We start from the raw sequence: 20,302 nt of genomic DNA on the forward strand, positions 1-20,302 counted from the left end.
TGTGTAAATAACACTTGGAACCTTAGACATCTCTGAGTCACAGCCAATGCAACTTCCTCCACAAATTCCACATTAGTTGCAAAAACACTCAGAAAGAATTTCCCTCAGTTATATCTGCCAATTCTAGCTAGGCAAGAGTAACTTACTAGGTTGATATGTGAGATACAGACAGAAGCAGTAAATGCAAGCAACAGAAGCAGTAAATTCAAGCAACAGAATCCTATGTCAAATTTGCCTTACTTGAAATGGAGACCAGGTCAGTATACTTTGGAGAAATTCTTGTTTGGAAGAATTGTTGTTCCAAATTTGGACTTTGGAAAAATTCTTGTTATAGAATCTACAGTGGAATTGACATGCTGCTTCATAGGCAAGCCAGGGCCAATTCTCCGTAGTGTTCCCATGCTGTGCTGTCTAGTTTTGTGATGTGGGGATAACTGTGGTTTTGCATGCCCACCATATCATGCTGCATTTGCATTTTAACTAGCTTGAAGCCTTACCTTCTGGCTTACTTGATGTGATATTAATCCTATGTTAATGCTCCTTCCTCACCTGTTCCATAGTTACTATTCCCTCACACCTTTTCAGTAGCCATTCTGTTCAGGAGGCCAGATCTGTTGCTTTTGCCCATGCTGATCTTTATATAATAGACATTGTTGGAGGTTCTCTGACAGAGAATATTTCCAGAAAGGGTTTTTTAAAATTAATATTTGTTGTATTGTTCTTTTGTTACAGAAACAACTTATTGCCCAGATTAAGATGGTCTTGAAAGTATTGTTCCTATATATTCCTCTTCCCATGTTTTGGGCACTTTTTGATCAGCAGGTAACTTTAAAAAATGATTCACTGTTTCTTAAGGCTGTGGTAGTGTCCTGGGTTTCCTTGCCGCACACATGTCCCCATCTTACAAATCTAAGTTAGGATGTAGGGTTAGATATTCATCTTTCATTTTAAAATATTTCTGTATTACAGGATTGAGTTACAGCTGGCAAAATCATTGGGGGAAAAAATCAAATAGTACATGTGATCTGAATAGCAGAAGGCAGAGCTGATTCCTCTGTATTGATTGTTTTATCACATTTGATTTTCGGAGCATTTTTACTTTCTGAAAGCTTATTGGTCAGCAAGAACTTCTTAAAATGACCTTTTCCTGCCTTTGGGGAAGTCTCTGTCGAAGTTGTTTTTTCTATTTTTTACCTGTTCTTTACAATAGTGACCCAAGATGTACAGCTGAAGCAAATATTTTTGAGGATGTTTAGTTGCAATTCTTTTAGGCACTTGTAATGTTTTCTAGGGATCACGATGGACACTACAAGCAACAACCATGGATGGAGATTTTGTAAGTTATTTTTTAAATTCATGCACCATGACTGAGCTCTGTGGGATGTGACTGAAGAAGTGTTTATGCATGAATAGTTCTGCATCCCATTTGATGTATGCCCACAGTTCCTACCCAAGCATGTTCAAACCTACACATATATCATAGAAACTGCTAGCTAGATTGGGGTAATGATACTTAAAACTTTAACTTGTATTTCAATAGTAAAATAAACATACTTCTCTCTCTGTTTCCTTTAGGGCTTCTTTCAAATCCAGCCAGACCAGATGCAGGTGCCGTAAGCTTTTCATTCCTGTTTCCAGCTATTTCTAATAGACATGTTTAAGTTGTTTGAAGATTCCTAATGTTGTTTCTTTTTAAATTCAACAGACTGTGAACCCAATTCTCATTATTATAATGGTCCCAGTTGTAGATGTTGTGATTTATCCCTTAATTAAGTTATGTCGCATAAATTTCACGTAAGTGAATGCAGGTTTGGGGATTGTACTTACAATTTACTTTTACTTCTAACATGTACAACAGTGAATGGCAACATAAGAGGTGGTGGTAGGAAATGAATAGTGTGTCTGGGTTTACACTATCCCAGTGTACATGATCTTGATTTGTCAATCAGAGTCCAAAGAGGAAGGAAAAAAAGAACATGTATTTGTGGCCAGGGGACAAGGAAACAGTTGGAAAAAGCAGCTTCCTTCTGATGGTGCAGCTTAATAAAATTAAGTAACAATCAGCCCATCAGAACTGTGGAGACCTAATTTTGTGATGTTTTGTAAATCTTGCTGCTTTATAAAGAAATAAACTTGACCTCTTGCATGTGTGATAGGCCATGGTGTCCCCACAGAGCACCCATTTAAGCAGTTGTGGGAATGGGGAAATATTAAGATAAATAAAAATAAAATAAATAAAGAAGTGGCATTTCTACAACCAAACATGTTTCCCCTAATAGACTAATGAAGAACTACTGTTAATACACAATCCTATGCAAGTTTAGACTGAAAAACGCCAAGAGTTTCCAGCCTGCCCCAGTTCCTTGAAGGCTTTTTTGTATATATTTGCATAGGAATGTGCCTTTACAAGACTAATTTTACTATGTGTAAAGGGACAATCATTAATCATTTTCAAAAGCATCATAAAAAGTGGGTTTAATAATAGTTGAAATATTTAAATATCTTAAATATCCATTTGCTCCTTCTGATACCAGGCCTCTGAGGAAGATGACAGTTGGCATGTTTCTGGCAGCTCTGGCTTTTGTTGCTGCTGCTTTGGTGCAACTACAGATAGATGTAAGTTAACCACAGGGCTTCCTAGTTTTCTTTTTAAATTGTAATAAAGATTAGCAGTTTAAATTGCAAGTGGCTTAAAGGAACAACACTAATCTTGTTTAGATAAAAAAGGGTCTTACAGATAGAGAGCCAGTGTTCTAGTCCACACTTGGTCATGAAGCTCCTGGGTGAAGGTGCCATTTACTAATTCATAGCTTAGCTCAGCTCACAGGATTGTTGTGAGATTAGAAAAGGAGAAAAGAAAGAGCATTATGTTCACTGCATTACACTGCTTGGAGTAAAGACAAGATATAAATTAAACATAATATTTATTTATTTATTTACTTATTTCAATGCAACCTGTAGCTGAATCTCTCTGGGTGGTTTACAATGAAGTATGAAAACAATAAAAATAATAGATTAAAATCATTGACAAGAATGAAAAATTCTTGTGAATGAATTAGAATAGCAAAAAAAAAAAAAAAAAAAAATCAGTAAGACAGTTTAAAAGACATGGCCAAGAATAAAAGAAAGACACCTGGATAACCATGTACAGCCCTTGAATGACCAGGGAGGTCTTGAAAGGTCTCTGCAAAGAGGGCTGTCTTAACCAGGTGCTGAAAAGACGACAAATTTTGGTACCAGGTGGGCTGCAACAGGGCAGTTTTTCCAAAGAAGGGGGGCCACCACAGAAAAACCCCTCTCTCTAGCTACCCTCTGAGTCTCACAAGGGGTTGGCATCCGGAGGAAGGCCCCAGAGGTTGTGTTTAGTGTCTGGGTAGATTGGGGGTGGGAAAGGAACACCTATAGGTATTGTGGTCCCAAGGTGTGTAGGGCTCTCATAGGTTAATACCAGCACCTAAAATTGGGATCAGAAGCCCATGGGCAGGCCAGAACCAATCTTATATGTTCAGACCTCTGGGTCCCAGTTATCAATCTGGTATTCTGCCCCAGCTGTAGCTCCTGAACTGTGTTCAAGTTCAGCAAGTGCAATATACTAATATAATACAATTAATAATAAAATAATACAAATATATAACAGAATAATTCTGTATTGCTCCATGTTTGACTATAGTTTTGGAGCATGCAAAAGATTCCAGGTTCAACTCTATGAATCTTCCCAGAGGAAGGGGAAATAGCAGCCAGCTTGTTAGCAAAGTGCGAAAAGCCAGTCTGGTTGGGCATGGCCTGGCAGGCCAAGCTGGCCCATGGGCCAGTAGTTTCCTATCCATCAGCTACAAGTAACATACACAAAGTGATAGTAGCATTGGTAGCTAAACTAGGTTAGCTGCTGAAAATAAGAATGTATATATAAATGCATATATAAATGTGGTAATTGGGGTTTTATTGTTGGTTGACTTTTTAGGACGCTGTGTTTTAAATTACTTTTTTTACATTTTGTATGGTTAAACCATCCTGAGACTTCGGTAATGGGATGGTCTAGAAAATAGTTTTAAATAAATATATAAATAAAATAAAGATGGGGACATTAAATGAATGAGTGGTTACAGTTTGTATGCAAGTTGTGCGATTGTAGTAGTCATTAGTAACATACAGCTTACTTATTATAATAATATGGCATAATTATTTTGGCTTAAATGAATGCTGTTATTTTCTTTTTATTTATTTATTTATTTATTTGGAGTTTTTGTATGCTGTCCCATTCGCATGAGCCTCGCGACAGCTATGTCCAATATAATTTTAGCCTTATTTGGCAAAATGACACTTCTTTCACCCTTCTTCCTTCACAGAAAACTCTTCCAGTATTCCCTGCAGCAGGCCAGTCTCAAATCAAAATAATAAATTTGGGGAATGAGTCTGCAACAGTTCAGTTTAGTGGTTTTCAGCAGTCATATACTGTGAAGTCTTTGGAATGGGTAAGTTTTGAAGATTATATTCATTCCAACAATCTTGAAAAGGGCCCCTCTGTCACATACAACAACTATTAATCATCCTTAAACATCTATATTCTGTTACCTTCCTCCAAAGCATTTACTCTTCTTAAAATATGATAATTTGGTCACTTCTCATATCTTGGAGCTGATGTTTCTATTAGAACGCATTCCAGAATAGCATTTTTGTTTTTTACTTTGAATAACTACATCCAGAGTAATTTGTGACTTTTTCAACGGGATTAAAGGAGATTTTCCTAATTATGTACATGAAACTATGAAAACACATGAGGATTAAAGCATGAGTATAAACAAATTCTGACTGTTTTAATTACAACAACTGATGAATCAAAGCCAGGTATGGGATTTTGTGCTTGCATTCCAGAACCAAGAAGTAGGAAACATACTTAAATGGTAGACTTTTAAGTACTCAGTAAATATATTCATAGTCATATGAAATGAATGCTAGCTGTTTCATTGTACATTCACTTTATTTTCAGACAGATTACATCACTTTTGACACAACAAAACTAAAAGATGTTGAGATAAGCTATGGAAATTCAAGATTGCAACAGGCATTTCAATTTGAGGGAAAACAACGTCACACTCTTCAAATAACAAATATGAATGGATTACAAGCCCAAATGGTAAATCTGCTTAAAGACTATTTAAAAAATCAGCCTCTTAAGTTCTGTTTTGATGTGTCCTTGAACAAATAAAATCAAGAAGTTCAATGCCAGGCAGATTGTACCATAGGAATAAGTGTATGGTTGATAGTGCAGTTATTTTCTGTGAGTGCATGTAATCATCTTTAAACATGTGAAAAATCCTGGACGAGAGATCATAAAGCAAATGTTAAAATCTAGGTGCCCATGTACAGATAATACTTGGTCAACTTCGTTGTCTCGAGGTAACAATCCTGTATATAAATTATCCTCTGAAAGAAACTGAAGAGAATCCATCCTGCACATACCTGAAAAAAAACAAGACCAGTACACACACAGTGCTGAAAAACTGTGTAACTGGCACTCACAGTTTCTGAAGCTACCTATGAGTTGATTCGAATCCTGTTAAATAGGGCACTTTGCTCCCTTTAACCATGATTAACATTGAAGTTAATGTAACACTTCAACACAGTTAAGGTTGGTACATTGTAAACAATCTGTATTCCAAAACAACACTTTTTAAATTGCATATGCATTAAAATGTAAAGAGTGAGTAATTGGGAACATTGTGCATGTGTTGCTTCAGAATGCAACATCTAGAACAAGAATTGTTTATGGATGCTTTATTTGATAATTACTTGTGCTGTGTATTCAGTTCAAAATCAATGATATTATGAAACATAACGCATATATCACAATATATCACAAAACATTCTAAAAGGAGCCTATTCTTGATCTAAGGGAACTTAACTATCACATATGGTGTCATCACAAATGTAAACTGGTATCTCTTCTATTAGGAATTGGATGGCATCACAGAAAAACCAGAACAAGGAAACAATCAGATCAGGTAATATACTTTACATTTATGTATTAATATTTAATACTATGAAGAGCTATTAGATATTAGCTTTTGTTCGGAGGAAAACTATGGCTGGAGCTAAATGTGGCAGACAGAGGGTTGTCTTACAACTGAAAAGAGTGCTGTGGTTTTAATGTCTTACTACTATGTGTGCAGTAATACTGACTTTCAGCACAATCTCCTCTCCATGTTTACTTCCTTAATTGTCTACTACTTATGAGGAAAGGACAGTTTGATGTAATGACATGTAAGGTGCTGAGCATCCTAAATACTGAGCAGTATCCTACATTGCCTCCATGGAAAGCAACTGGAACTCGCCATTTGTGAAGCAAGAAATAGGCTGAAACACCCCTTCACAGAATGAGGAAGATCAGCAGAGCTCCTTGTCAGGCTTTCAGCTTATTTCTGGTGCTGTTTCAGGAACTGCTAGCTCCTGTTACACTAGTGGCTGGTCCTGCAACAGAACTATTGGAGATAGGAGAAAAGTCTCATCTTCTCCTCCTTTCTTTTTGGCAACAGTTTTCACTTATTATAACATCTGAATTGTGGCCTCTTTAATCACATTGTTAATAAGGAGGGTTAAATATCTTATGACATTATTGAATACATAATACAGCAAATACATTTTGCTTTCTGTAAAACATATAAATTGAACTTAATGAATGTCAAAAAGGTGATATCAGCACTTAAGAAAGCGGTATAAAATGTGTGTTCAAGTGCCTGACAGTAACAGCTACAGAAAAAACAATAATAAAGATAAAACTTTGATCCTTACTCCCCAGATTTTCCCACTAAACACCTGACATTTGGCAGAGAGCAAAATCTCAGTCATCAAATAACTGTGCACAACTAGGAAACTGTTGGACATCAAGTATGGTATAGATGGGGGTGAGGGAACAGTAAAACAATAGGCCAGAATCTGGAACATATGTATTCTTCAAATGTTAGCATATTAAAGTTGCTTAGAAACATTAACTTGAAGTCTTTTCCCAAATATATGTGGAAACTACTGGTATTTCGATTAACCAACAGCTGAGGCCAAAGTCTATCAGACCTACCCCACACCAAGAGTCCACATTTAAACATGAAGAGTATTTCTGAATGGAGAGATCCTATCCCAGAAAATATTGTGCAGCCAGCCCATCTTATATTTTCTAAATGTATTTTCCATGATAAAAAAAGTTGGAAGAAACAGTGGGAAAAAATAGGAAGTTTTTAAGGGCATTATTGTTGTTGTCTGGACTCCCTTGTGCAGGAGTCTCGAACTCGCGGCCCGCGGGCCGATTGCCAGGATGGGCGGGGCACGGGGGAGGGCCCCTGCGGCCTTCAAAGCGCCGGCGGCACCTGGGCCAGCCACGGGATGAGCGGCCCACCACCACCGCGGGGGTGGAACACTTGATGCGGCCCAGCCTCACTCAGACTCTACTTCCAGCAGCCCCCAGGGAAGTTGAGTTTGAGACCCCTGCCCTTGTGAATTTCTGTGGTTGCACATCTGGAAGTGCCTGGAGATTCATGTAATTTAAATTAAATAATTTTGGACCTTATAATTTATTTTGACTATTACCATGAAAAATCATTTCACTTTAATCTCTGTTTTATCATCATTAAATGCCAAGAGCTTACTTTGCGGGGTGGGAACTGGAATATAAAATTAATTCTCTTCATCTGATAAACAGTATTGTTAAAATGCAACATTTATATTCATTTTTAAAAGATTCCTGAACAACTTAGATTCCGTTATTAATATCACTATGGATAATGTTAACTTTGAAGATGTGAAGAATTTCTCCACCACAAACTATACAGCTTTTCAAAGAGGAGAGTAAGTATTACTGGTATTTAATATCCCCTTATTTCAACATTCATTTGGCAAAATGGGCTCTAGTCCATGGACGCATACACTACAAGAAATGTGCTACAGCAAACCTGGGACTAGACTGAATGTCAGGGGGCAGATTTGTGATTCGATCTCTCAGCAGGTTTATTCACCTACAGTGGTACCTTGGCTCACGAACGCCTCAGTTCATGACCAAATCGGGTTGTGAACAGAAATGCCAGAAAAAAGTTGCCTCAGTTTGTGAACTCCGCATTGGGTGACGACCACGATCACGGCCATGTTGCCGCACAAACACAATCGTGATTGCAGCCATCTTCCCTGCACGAGCGCGATTGCAGTCGTGCTCGGGGGGTGGGGGAGAGAGATGGCCGCAATCGTGCTCGGGGGTGGGGAAGATGGCTGCGATCTTTGTTGTTCTTTGTCACTTTGCTTCAAATTTTTGTGATTAAAAAAAGAAAAGTTACAGAATGAATTAACCTTATTTACACTGAACCTTATGGGGAAATTTGACTTGGCTCACGACCAATTTGGGTTGCGACCAGAGTCATGGAACGGATTAAGTTTGTGAGCCAAGGTACCACTGTACTTTTAGTGGAATGCATGTACCAAGGGAGGTGAAGGGGTATTGACTATTTCCTGAACCACTTTTCTTATTTTTATAAGCCATTTGAGTTGTTCTTAGTCTTATGGGAAAGAAAAAATACATTGCATGGATCTATAGCCACCTTTAGAGAAGGATTTAAGCCTGGGAAAACAGTGTAGGTGGCTGAATAAAAGTAAAAATAACATAGATTAAATAATAAACTTCCTATGTAGTTCTAGGTCCAACAGGGTATTAATGCTAGTGGTTACCAAGACTATATTGGATCCTGTTCCGAAAGCTTATCAGTCCTGTGCATGTACACCCTGAAATGCTATGCATACACATAAAGCTTGAATCTTACATTCAGTTTTCATTTTGCCTTGAAATGAATCCAGTGATAAATTATTTTCCAATTCTTGTTTCTCCTTCATGTAATTGGGAGGTGGCAGGGGAGGGTTAACTGTTGTCTTCTGGTGTTTTCCATGTTATTTGCCCATAATGGCCCAGATATTCACAGCAGTCTGAAACACTGTGGGTTAATAAAAGGGTAGCCACCATGTTGGGGTGGGGTGGGGAGGCTGGAACAGAAGCTATGTTCCCCAATATGTTCTTGAGCAATGCAATTTCTAGGACATGCGGATAGAGAAAATGGTGGCTACCAGCAGACTTTCACTGTAGTTACAGGTGACAGCACTTCTGAATTGAATTGAATTGAATTTCTTCACATTATCACTGTGTTTTGAAAACCTACAAAACATTGTAAATGGTTAGAATCAATCATGTTCTGTGAGTACAGAAAATGTTAGGGTTGAATGATGGGGGTTTATGAAGATAGGACTAAGTTGCATAGAATATTTAGGGTGTTTGGGAGAAGTATCAAGATGGGCTAGATTATGCTGTTGAGTCAATTGAAGAATTGCAAAGATGTTGTCTTTCTAAAATCTGCTTAATAGCTGATCATGAATTATGCATGTCTCCTTAATGGCCCATTGAGGGTTTTATTTTGAAAATATTATGGAATGCCTGAGGGTCAAGATGCCTGTAGGGCAAGGCTTGAACAGAACAATATGTGCATGTTTTCATTTTTCACTCAGAAAGCGAATTTTGAATGTTAGAGTTGGCTAGGGAAAGTTGGTTTGTGTCGTGTGGCCAGAGCACTCTTCCAAATTACTCATACAGGAACAGGCAATAAAGGTTTAAAGCCTTTTATTCTAAAGAACTTCAAAGCTACGCAGGCAATTAATAATACAGGAGCTTGTTAATGGCGGTTCTATACAGGACAGTTGTCCCCTCCTTTGTGACCTTTCTCAGATTTATGACGTACTCTTCACCCGACGCGAACGCCCCTCCCTTTGAGGGCTAGATAAACTCCTTTCTCTTCTCCTTTTGCTTTCCCTTGACTCTAATTGTCCCAAGCTGCGTAGCCTTCTCCTCTGTTGAGCACTCTCTATAGCAACGGCCTGTTCAACTGGTTGCCTAGCCATGTTGTCTATCTGAAGAATGTTGCCTTCCTCTGGCTGAAGAAAAACATCAAATTCAGGAGGTGGGGGGGGGGGGGTGTTTGTGCAATGGGCACCAAGTAAAAATCTTCTTGCTCTAAGGCCTGACTCTTGCTGGGAGCTTCTTGTTCTCTCACACATGCTAACGACCCCTTTGAGTCGTTAGGCACGACAGTTTGGGAGCACTGTTCTAGGATTTCACATACTAGATGCATGCAGGATACTTTGGGTCCAGCACTCTTTGGCAGAGGACTTGCTTGCTTTCCATCAGCTCAACTTATAGATTATTAAGCATTATACAACTCTAGCACTCTTTCCTTTCTCTCTGTAACGCTAACCTGGACGTGGGAAACATGAAACAAAATAACATGCTTTTATCATTAGCAGCATCAGTGCATGGCGATACACTGAGAGCAGTTAGTACACTACCTTAAGCAATTTTTTGCCATAACCATTTTAAGAAAAGGAAGCAAGGCAGTTAACTTCAAATATACATGCATAATTAATATAAATAGACCATGTTTATGCTCTTGCTTTAATTCCAGGAATTATTTGATACGCTGTGTAGATTTTAACTTTATTTTTTCTGCCCCCTTTTCCAGAAAAATCATTTCCGTTTGGAGCCAAAATTATGAGTGCAAAACGGACTCTCTAAAATTTGGGTATGGCAGTGCTTATACCATTATTGTAGAAGCGGTAAGTTGCTAAAAACAAAAAGGTTGGAAGCTGCAAATTAGTTCTGTGTATCTGTAAAAAGTATTGAACTACCACTAGCATTTCAACAGTAGTTTAAGTAACTGTTAGAATAGCACATTATTTTATAAATGGGGAGTGGACACAAGTGGGGTATTGCAGAGTTCATTCCTGGGCCCAGCACTCTTCAACATTTTCATTAGTGACTTGCATGAGGAAGTGCAGGGAATGCTTATCAGATTTGCAGATGACACAAAACTGGGTGGGATAATTAATACCTGGAAGACAGGAAGAAGATTCAGGGTTGTCTTGACAGGTTGGAGTGCTGGGCTGAAAACAACAGAATGACGTTCAGTAGAGTCAAATGCCAAGTTCTGCACCTAGGAAAAATCAAGCAAGATGGGGAATACTAACCATACTGCAAGTGAGAAGGATCTTGGAATTATTGTAGATCACAAGCTGAATATGAGTCAAGCTGTGATGTGGCTACAAAAAGGGGAAATGCTATTTCAGGCTGCATTAATAGAAGTATCACTTCCAAATCACATGAAGTACTAGCTCTCCTTTACTCAGGACTGGTTAGGCCTCACCTGAAGTACTGTGCCCAGTTCTGGGCACCACAGCTGAAGAAAGATGCAGACAAGCTGTAAAGGATTCAGAGGAGGCAACACAGATGATCCAGGGACTGGAAAAAAAAGCCCTGTGAGGAAAGATTGTGAGAACTTGAAATGTTCAGCCTTGACAGGAAAAGACTGAGGCTGTGATAGCACTCTGCAAGTACTGGAAAGGCTGTCACAGAGAGGAAGGCCAGGATCTCTTCTTGATTATGCCAAAGTGCAGGCCACAGCATAACAGGCTCAAGATACAGGTTCCATTTAGATATCAGGAGAAATTGCCTGTTAGAGCAGTACAGCAATGGAACCAATGACCTTTGGAGGTAGTGGGCTCTTCCACATTAGAGGCATTCAAGATGCAACTGGACAGCTATCTGAGAAAGATGGTTTAACATTGAGTCCTATATTGAGCAGGGGATTGGACCCTCTGGCCCTCTGGCCACTTTGGACCCTACTATTCTATAATTGTATGAATTATAATTTATACCTTTAGTTTTATGGTCTTTTATGTCTCACTACACCACTACTTATCAAATACTATACTATAACATAAGAAAATCACAAAAATAGTATTGTATTGTTATATACAGATATGTCTTGATAATAGGCTACCATGCCAGTATAGTTTCTAACAAAAGTTGCAGTGACTTAGTTTGCACATAGCAGCAGTGATGGATTACTTAACTCACAAATGCTGAAAACTAGCTGGAGTGTGCACGTGTACTGCATCTGGCATATTCCTCACTTCTACTTAACTTCTACAGTTGCTTGGAACAGAAAAGATGTTGGCTGGAAAATATTCAGCGTTATAGGACATTTTCCCTTTCTAAATGGCTGTTCTTAGTTGTTAGTCAGGTTTTGCTTTAACTTGAAGGACTCTTAAAGTTCCATCCTGCTATATATTTAGCAGTTATTCACATTTTATATTTCGTCAGTATCATGGTGGTATAGTCGTGGATATGTGTAACAGTAAAATAAGAAAGTTTTTAAGTTACTGTTTAAATAAAAAAACATTTTAACATTGTGCCTATTGATTTATTTTGGCTAATATTACAGTGTAACAGCACGGGGCTAACGGTCAAATATGTAGAAGATATTCAACCCAACACAGTCAATATGGCTTGGCAAATCCCCCAGTACTTCATTATTACTTGTGCTGAAGTTGTCTTCTCAGTCACTGGGCTCTCATTTTCATACTCACAGGTAAATTACTTTATAGCAGTCTTGGTTACCACAGTACAGTTCTCTTTTCACTGATATTTGCATAAAGTGCTTACCACATAGAAATTCATCTAGCTTGGGCATACGAAAGTAAAGCTACTTGATGTGCAAATTTTGTTGCTTTGGGGACTGATTCAAAAGTTGTATTCCAGAGCATGTTTTTTTTAACCTGCCATCAATTATGAAATACAACTAGAAATTCCTCAACTATTAGGATTGTCTGACTAGACAGGGCCTTACATCTCTTTACCAATTGTATTAAGGTTGTTCATTTAGTAGCTGGCTCAGATGTGTGTGCCGGTATGTGAGTGTGGGAATTTTCATTGGGACTTCAGTGCATGGAGAGGGGAGGTTAACACCAATGAATCCCTTCAAGGAGATTCCTTCCCAGAGCTAATAACAGTGGCAGGGGGATTTCACTGTGGCTACAACGAGGGTGGTAGTGGGGAAAGAGATACCCCTCTCCCCTCCATTGGCTCAATGAAAATATCTGCCCCACACCAGAAGCTGCTATGTTTTTTAACAACCCTGATAGAAACTACTAAATAGATGATGTGACATTTGGAAAGTCTATTATGGATCAAAACCCAAATAACTGAAGGTGTCTTTCAAAACAACATGCAGAGCAACTAAATGCCTTCTTTTTGCAGGCACCTTCCAACATGAAATCTGTGTTGCAAGCTGGCTGGTTATTGACTGTGGCTGTTGGCAATATCATTGTCCTGATTATAGCTGGAGCTTCAAAACTTGAAGAACAGGTAAATCAACATACAGGCTTTAAGAAGTCTTTTGGTGCTACAAGTTCTCTAGCTGGATGCATTGGTAAACAGTAAAGTATGGGAGGGAATGGTTCCAGCCTGCAGCTGTGTTTAGTGTATCAGAGCTGTAGCCTTTTAAGAATGGGGAAGAAGTTGCTGTGATGTGTGGCAAGAAACCAACATAGCATTGCAGCCATAGTTCCGCAGTTACCTTGGAATCTTTGGCATAGGTGCTGTGGGGTGAATAGAGGCCCGGTGAAGAGCATTTTTCCCTCATCCCCTGGGGGTTAATACATGCTGGAGGACCATGTGCTTATGCTGGTGCTAGGTGGGGCCAAAGCCAACACACTCTCTTACGCATACACATGAACCCTCTTTAACAACACCCTCCCCATCCATTCACCCACATTTATTTTATTTAGTGTATGACATGCATTGCCAGGGAGTTTACAGTGCATTGCACACAATAGATGTTCTGGTGCCTCCTGTTGCAAGTCTGCTGTTGCGCTGGTGCACCATGTGGGGCTAACTAGCTTAGCACTAGCAACGTTCTCGTTGAAGTCAGTTCATCTGGGGCTTTTCTCTGCTGATCCTCCACCAAGTGTGTCCAGGCAGATCCAGCCCTAGTGCTTGCTCTCATCGCAAACTAACCCTGCAGGTTTCCCCCAGAGGAGCGGTGGTCCCTATTTATCGACTCACAGAGATACCCTGTGCTTTCGAACTGCTAGGTGGGCAGGAGCTGGGGGCAGATGATGAGAACTCACTCTGTCCTGTGAGGCTGGGCTCGAACCGCTGGAATGCCAACCATTTCTGATCGACAGTTTCAGAGTCATTAAGCTGCTGCATCACCACGTCCTCCCATGTTGTTAAAACAGACATATATCCATTCACACCCATCCACCCACACTCACACATCTATCTCATTTTCTTCACCACTTTCATTCTCCCATTCCTTACCCATCAACTACCCAACAAATACACTTTTAAAAAATTACATTTCCCCTGCTGGGTTTAATTGCTTTGCAGAAGGGAATATTCTGGGAGAAGTGAGAGTTTCATTCACTGTTCCAGCTGTTATCCTCCTGAAACTCTCTACCCCGCCAGATACCATGTTTCCCCAAAAATAAGACTGGGTCTTATATTAATTTTTGCTCCAAAAAATGAACTGGGGCTTATTTTCAGGTGATGTCTTATTTTTTCATGTACATCAATCTACATTTATTCAAATATAGTCATGCCATCTACTGGAACATCGTCATAACTCTCCAAACCCCAAATTGTGTTGCAACTGATGTACTAAATGTGTCCATCTGGCTGACGATCTTAACTGAGGCTTATTTTGGGGGTAGGGCTTACATTACGAGCATCCTGAAAAATCAGGCTAGAGCTTATTTTCCAGTTAGGTCTTATTTTTGGGGAAACAGGGTATATATAGAATTTGCATGGGAGCTGGGGCCAGAGCTGGGGAGGGAAGACTTCAGGACAGATCCAAAGGTGCCTTGGACCTGCAGTTTCCCCTCATCAGTACAGCTCAATGCTGTATTCCACTACTCCAAAGTATGTCCCATTAAGGTACTAATTTGTTGTCATTAGTAGCAAAGTTGTGTCCGACCCATCGCGACTCCATGGCCTTCCTGTCCTCCCCATCCCCTGGAGTCCACTTATGCTCACGCTGACTGCTTCAGTGACTCCATCTAGCCACCTCATTCTCTGCCGTCCTCCTCTTCTTTTGCCATCAATTGTTTCCAGCATCAGAGTCTTCTCCAGTGAGTCTTTCCTTCTCATTAGGTGGCCAAAGTATTTGAGTTTCATCTTCAGTATCTGGCTTTCTAAAGAGCAGTAAGAGTTGATCTCCTCTAAGACTGACTGGTTTGATCTCCTTGCAGTCCAAGGGACTCGCAGGAGTCTCCTCCAGCACCACAATTCTTCGGTGCTTAGCCTTCCTTATGGTCCAGCTTTCACAGCCATACATTGCAACTGGGAAAACCATAGCCTTGACTATATGCACTTTTGTTGGCAGGGTGATGTCTCTACTTTTTAGTATGCTATCTAGATTTGCCATAGCTTTCTTGGTGTATATGGAACTGCAGCCTAAATTCTCAAGTCTCTTCAAAATGACACTTGTGGGGTAGTGTTGTTTCCTGAATGTTCTTCACTAAAGGTGAATCTCATTTAGACTTTCCTCAGAGACTTTCCTCATTAAACATATGAAGAAGGGGGAGTAGGTTGATGGTGCTAGTCCTGAGATTTGCAAAGGAATGCCTATATGCAAACGTGCATAGGCCAATTAATAACATTTAGATTTGCATAAGTATGTGTGTATTTGTTTACAGTGTGTGGTCTGAAGTCTGTAGTCCAGATAATTGCAAAGAATAGATCAGTGCCATTCCCCTGTACTGACAGATGAATTACTAGGGAATGTAACTACTCTCCACATCTGGAATTTTTAAACTTTTGTACAAAAGCATGTGGGCAGTATTCACAAAATCTAGTAATCCTGAATGGTGTTAGTTGGGATATGAGTTTCGGAATACAACTCAGCTACAGGATAAGGTGGTTAACAGGAAACATTGACTTATAAATTTTCAAAATATTTATTTATTACAATGCACTAGCTTGTAACCCCCTCAATTATGAAGCAAACCAAGTGAAAGTTTCAACAGGATTCCAGATATCAGAACTTCTATGTTAAATGCCTATCACACCCTGAAGAATTGACTCAATCCATTGTCATTGTGCACTTACCCATTGCCTGCAGCCACCCCTTCAACCTAAGGATTTTCCAAAGCATCACTAAATTTGTCCAACTACAGTAATGCTACTTCACATGAATATCTAGCTGGCCAGTTTGTGGCACATACAGTGTGGATTCCCAAGGTCATTGCAACTCTGTGGTAATGTCTGAAGCACAAAAATAATTGCCTCTGAAGTTCTTCAAGCTAATGCAGAAATGCTAACTCATTTACTATAGTTTTATGTGCACAATTCCTTTTTTATATCTGTAACTAAATCTATATATTCTCTTCCCAATCCCTCTTTTTACAGTGGGCAGAATATGTTTTGTTTGCAGCTTTGCTTGCTGCAGTTACAATTATTTTTGCTGTCATGGCTTATTTTTACACCTATGTTGACCCGGTTGAAGTTGAAGCTGAAATTTCCAAGAAGGAAAAGGAAGAGGATGAAATGAAGATAGAAAAGGAACAGATGACTAATGGAACTGGGCCTGTTGCACAGACGCGGATGTGAATGCATATTCAAGGTTGAATGAGAATTCTAATCTGCCACCCAGTTTGAGACCCATAAGTGACACTCTTTTGCCACTGGACGAGCTCTTTTGCCACTGGAAAGGGACAGATGGGTAACAAGATGCTCACGCACTCCTGAGATCAGGACAGTTAAGAAACCTGTTTTGTGTGACTACATGAGGAAACTTGTGTTCTTTCTCAACAGCATTTGCACTTAAAGGGAGCGGGGCGAATCTGAAACTGATTGCACAAAACCCCAATGAAAATATATTCAAAGTATTATTTTTATACAAAGCTAACTTTGTGAAAGTAGAAAAAACAGATCTAGCCATTTGTGTCTCATGCAATGTATAGGCCCAGGTGGGAGGGGGGAGGCTTCCTGGAGTTTTAAAAGATTCTATCATACAAATAATGACTGTATTATATGTAGTTTCCTGAAAATACATTTCTGAGCCAACTAAATGTTTATGACTGGTATTGCACTAGACACCACTTCTTTCATTTTCTGCCAAAGCCACTGCTAGGTTGCCACTGTGGAGAAGAACAAGAGGGATTGCATTGTGAAGAAGCAAAGGCAAATGAAATAAAACGGGGATTGCAGAAACAACACAACCTAGTATGAATTTATTTTCATAGAGGGATAAGAGAGCTGATCTTTCTATGTCATCAGTGTCCAGGCTAAGAATAGAGTATTCTTAACTCCCACTTTGAGAAACACTACCATATTGCTTATATAGGCGTATCTTTTTAACATCTAAAATGGAAGTGATTTTTTTTTTTTTTTTGGCAGAGATTTGCAACTGATGGAATGTAGCAACAGTGGACAACTTGTGCCCTATCACATGTTTTGGGACTGCAACTGCCATCATTTGGCTATTGACTGTACAGGCTAGAACTAACAGGGGTCAGAGTCCAACATGATCTGGAGATCTTGGTTTCCCACCTCTATTTTGAGGGGTAGCAGAGTGAGGTTCTCTTCAGATACCTGCTGGGCAATGCTGGGAAAATGAAAATAAGATGCAGCAGTCACAATTAGTAGCATAAAAGGAGATTAAATAGGGAATTAAGAAGATAAAGCTCACCAAAATGCTTGGAGGTTGCCTAAAACCCCAACAGCAGATGCTCAGTTACAACTTTACAACAGGCCATGAAATTTAGCACCAGAGCACATCACCATGGTTAACGTGTGGTGTTCAGGAAGCTCTTACTGAAAATTTTTCTTCCAGAAACCGGAAGTCATGCCCAAATGAAGAGCACAAAAATGGAACACAAACATGAACAAAGGGATTGCAAGTAGAAAATAAGGGATACAAAAGGCTTTGTGGAGCAGCATATCAACAGCAACAATAGTTTGTTAAAAATGCCAGAAATGGCAAACTGACCAGAGAACCAATTGGACTGTTGCACAGGAAGGGAGTTTGAGGAACTGAACAAACAAGTGACAAGAAAGGAAGTGCCTTTGGCAAATTAAAAAAGAATAAATGACTGAATCTAGATAGTGTTCCTCTCAGGCGTTCTCAAATAACTCGAATGTGAAATTGCTGATCCTCTAAACAAAAATATGCAATATTTCCAAGGCAAGCCTTTGCACTGGAGGTCTGGAGTGACAAATTTAGTCCTGCAAACACAATGGAACCAGTGAAGGCACTGGACAGTATTGATTACAGTTCATTGTGTTTAGAATTTGGATGCTAGAAAATATTTTCAGGATTTCTCTCAGTTTTTATTTCAATTATATATTTAGAATTTGCTTCTAAAAACTGCTAGTATTGGACCAGATACAAAGAAAAAACCCAGTCAGCAAGGAGGAACTTTATGGGCCTTATCCAGCTATAGGCTACATTTTTAAGATTACAGAATCATGGAACACCTTGTGAAGTTGTATGTGTAGGAACTGGCAAATATTGATCTAGGCCTTCGTAGCAATGCTCTTGAGATACAGCCAAGCCTACTACAGCATGGTGCTATCAGGGCAGGAATCCAGTGCCCACACAGCATTCAGTAGAATGAACAGGAAGGTCCTCAAATGTGACAGGAAGGTCCTCCAAATGTGTGGATTGTCATAGTTGGAAGGAAATGAAGTCATATACTGCCATCTAAATGCCTTGGTATAAGATCAGAATTCAGAGTCTAAAATTACCAGTCTCTATTACTCCCACTTACTATAGAATTTAGAAATTCTAGATCTTAGCAGCCTTCCTCATGGAGACAATGAAGATGGTATACATGTAACTCCTTTCTTGGCCTAAACAATGGTGCCTTTTGTGTAATTGGTCCTTTGCAACCAGTTCAAGCAACACCAATTATTTTAATTGTATAAGCTTTCAGTTGTGGGTGTGACACTTGCTAGGTTAAACAGAAACTGCTGATAATGGATCAATCCCAGAAGGAATTCAATTACAACTTAAGCATTGTTATGAACAAGTCCAGCTTTTTCTTGCAATCTGTGCAGATACATGGAGTTCTATTGAGAAGGGGGTCTCCTGTACAGCAACCTTCAAATATAAGGCGCCACTGTGCTGGCATTTTTATTTTAATGCAATCAGTGCTCAGGAGCACACATTACTGAACAGCACAGTATCTACCATGTTTAGAATATAATTGGGTGCTACACACAAAGGCATACTATTCTAATTGCAGAAGTAGAAGTTCAGAAGGTCACACATGTTTGTAGCAGAAGCTCATGACAATCCTCAGGATAGTGCTGAAATTGCAGAGGGCACTAGGAGTACATGCTGCTGCTTTCCTTTCCTTTTAGTTCCTCGACTTCTTGAGCACTTTCCGTGCAATGAAGGTTTAAGATAAAGTGCATGGTGTTTCACAGTTGCATAGTTCTGTATATGTGCATATAACTGAAAAAATGTCATGGAGGAGGAAAACAACTAGAGCTGGTGGGAAGGAAGAGAGCAAAGTAATGGTGCTATTTTTGGTTGCCATTGGTGCCATTTTTGGTTATCAGTTGTTTTTTTTCCTACCTGCAAATCCCATTAAACAAAATGCAAGTAAAGAGCAGGTAATGAGAGAAGATGAGTGAGCAGGGAGAGGTGGGAAAAATAGCCAAAACAGGTTTGACAGTTTTAAAGCCACTCTTACCAGTCAGATTTACAGTACTGCTAGCTGGGAAGGCACTTGCATTCAGAATTCATGGAAACCACAAGTACAAGGAAAAAGCATAATAATTTGGGATATAGAATATTGAGGGAGAAATAGTATCAACACAACAGATTTGAGTATACTCCATATGAGAGTACTGTGATAAAAAAACGCATATAGATTTCCCCATGGTTAGGTTGTGTTTTGATTATTTTGGTTGATTGCAATTCTTTCTCTTTTGATCTGTCTTTCCTTTTCCTATCTTGTACCTGCCTTTCAAGGAGGCAGAACTTTAAAACAAGCATGAAACATACAAAACAGTGGCTGCAGTTTACTTTCTTATTTACAAAAAGAGGCTGTAAATGGCCACTTGACTGGTTGGCTGTAGTGGAATTAGACCACCAGCCAAAACATCTTTTCTCATAAGTGCCAACAAAGAAAGCTGTGTGCCAGTATCTCTTGTGTTCTTATTTGCAAAGCTGAAGTAAAGGTTTATTGTATAATGGTCTGCTGATCGAAAATGGAAGAAATTTTATACTCTCAACAGGGCTGACAGTTCAATCTTCACCATTAGCAACACAACTCAATACTACATCACATCTAAGGGTAGGCTTGCCCTTCAGTATGTCCCAGTATGCTGAGAGGATATGATTCCACTTGCATGTCCACTGCTAACAAAGGTTTAATAACTATATCTCTTTACCATATGCACAAATTCTTTAGTGGCTAATTAAATGTGAAAATC

At 39.3% G+C, this 20,302-nt stretch overlaps 1 protein-coding gene across 1 annotated transcript in view; it reads left to right on the plus strand.

Moving 5' to 3' along the window:
• The window catches only part of SLC15A1 (solute carrier family 15 member 1), a 51,043-nt gene extending 34,578 nt beyond the window's left edge, over positions 1 to 16,465 (plus strand). The window contains exons 10-22 of the mRNA XM_044428953.1: positions 733 to 822; positions 1,292 to 1,336; positions 1,576 to 1,608; positions 1,706 to 1,794; positions 2,535 to 2,616; positions 4,347 to 4,472; positions 4,988 to 5,134; positions 5,953 to 6,002; positions 7,729 to 7,836; positions 10,536 to 10,629; positions 12,297 to 12,443; positions 13,112 to 13,219; positions 16,265 to 16,465. Coding sequence (XP_044284888.1) covers positions 733 to 822; positions 1,292 to 1,336; positions 1,576 to 1,608; positions 1,706 to 1,794; positions 2,535 to 2,616; positions 4,347 to 4,472; positions 4,988 to 5,134; positions 5,953 to 6,002; positions 7,729 to 7,836; positions 10,536 to 10,629; positions 12,297 to 12,443; positions 13,112 to 13,219; positions 16,265 to 16,465 — 1,320 coding nt within the window. The remainder of the gene's footprint in view (positions 1 to 732; positions 823 to 1,291; positions 1,337 to 1,575; positions 1,609 to 1,705; positions 1,795 to 2,534; positions 2,617 to 4,346; positions 4,473 to 4,987; positions 5,135 to 5,952; positions 6,003 to 7,728; positions 7,837 to 10,535; positions 10,630 to 12,296; positions 12,444 to 13,111; positions 13,220 to 16,264) is intronic.
• Positions 16,466 to 20,302: the final 3,837 nt, after the last annotated feature.

This window comes from Varanus komodoensis, unplaced genomic scaffold, assembly GCF_004798865.1.
Source record: "Varanus komodoensis strain SLA01 unplaced genomic scaffold, ASM479886v1 scaffold2, whole genome shotgun sequence".
Lineage (NCBI taxonomy): Eukaryota > Metazoa > Chordata > Lepidosauria > Squamata > Varanidae > Varanus > Varanus komodoensis.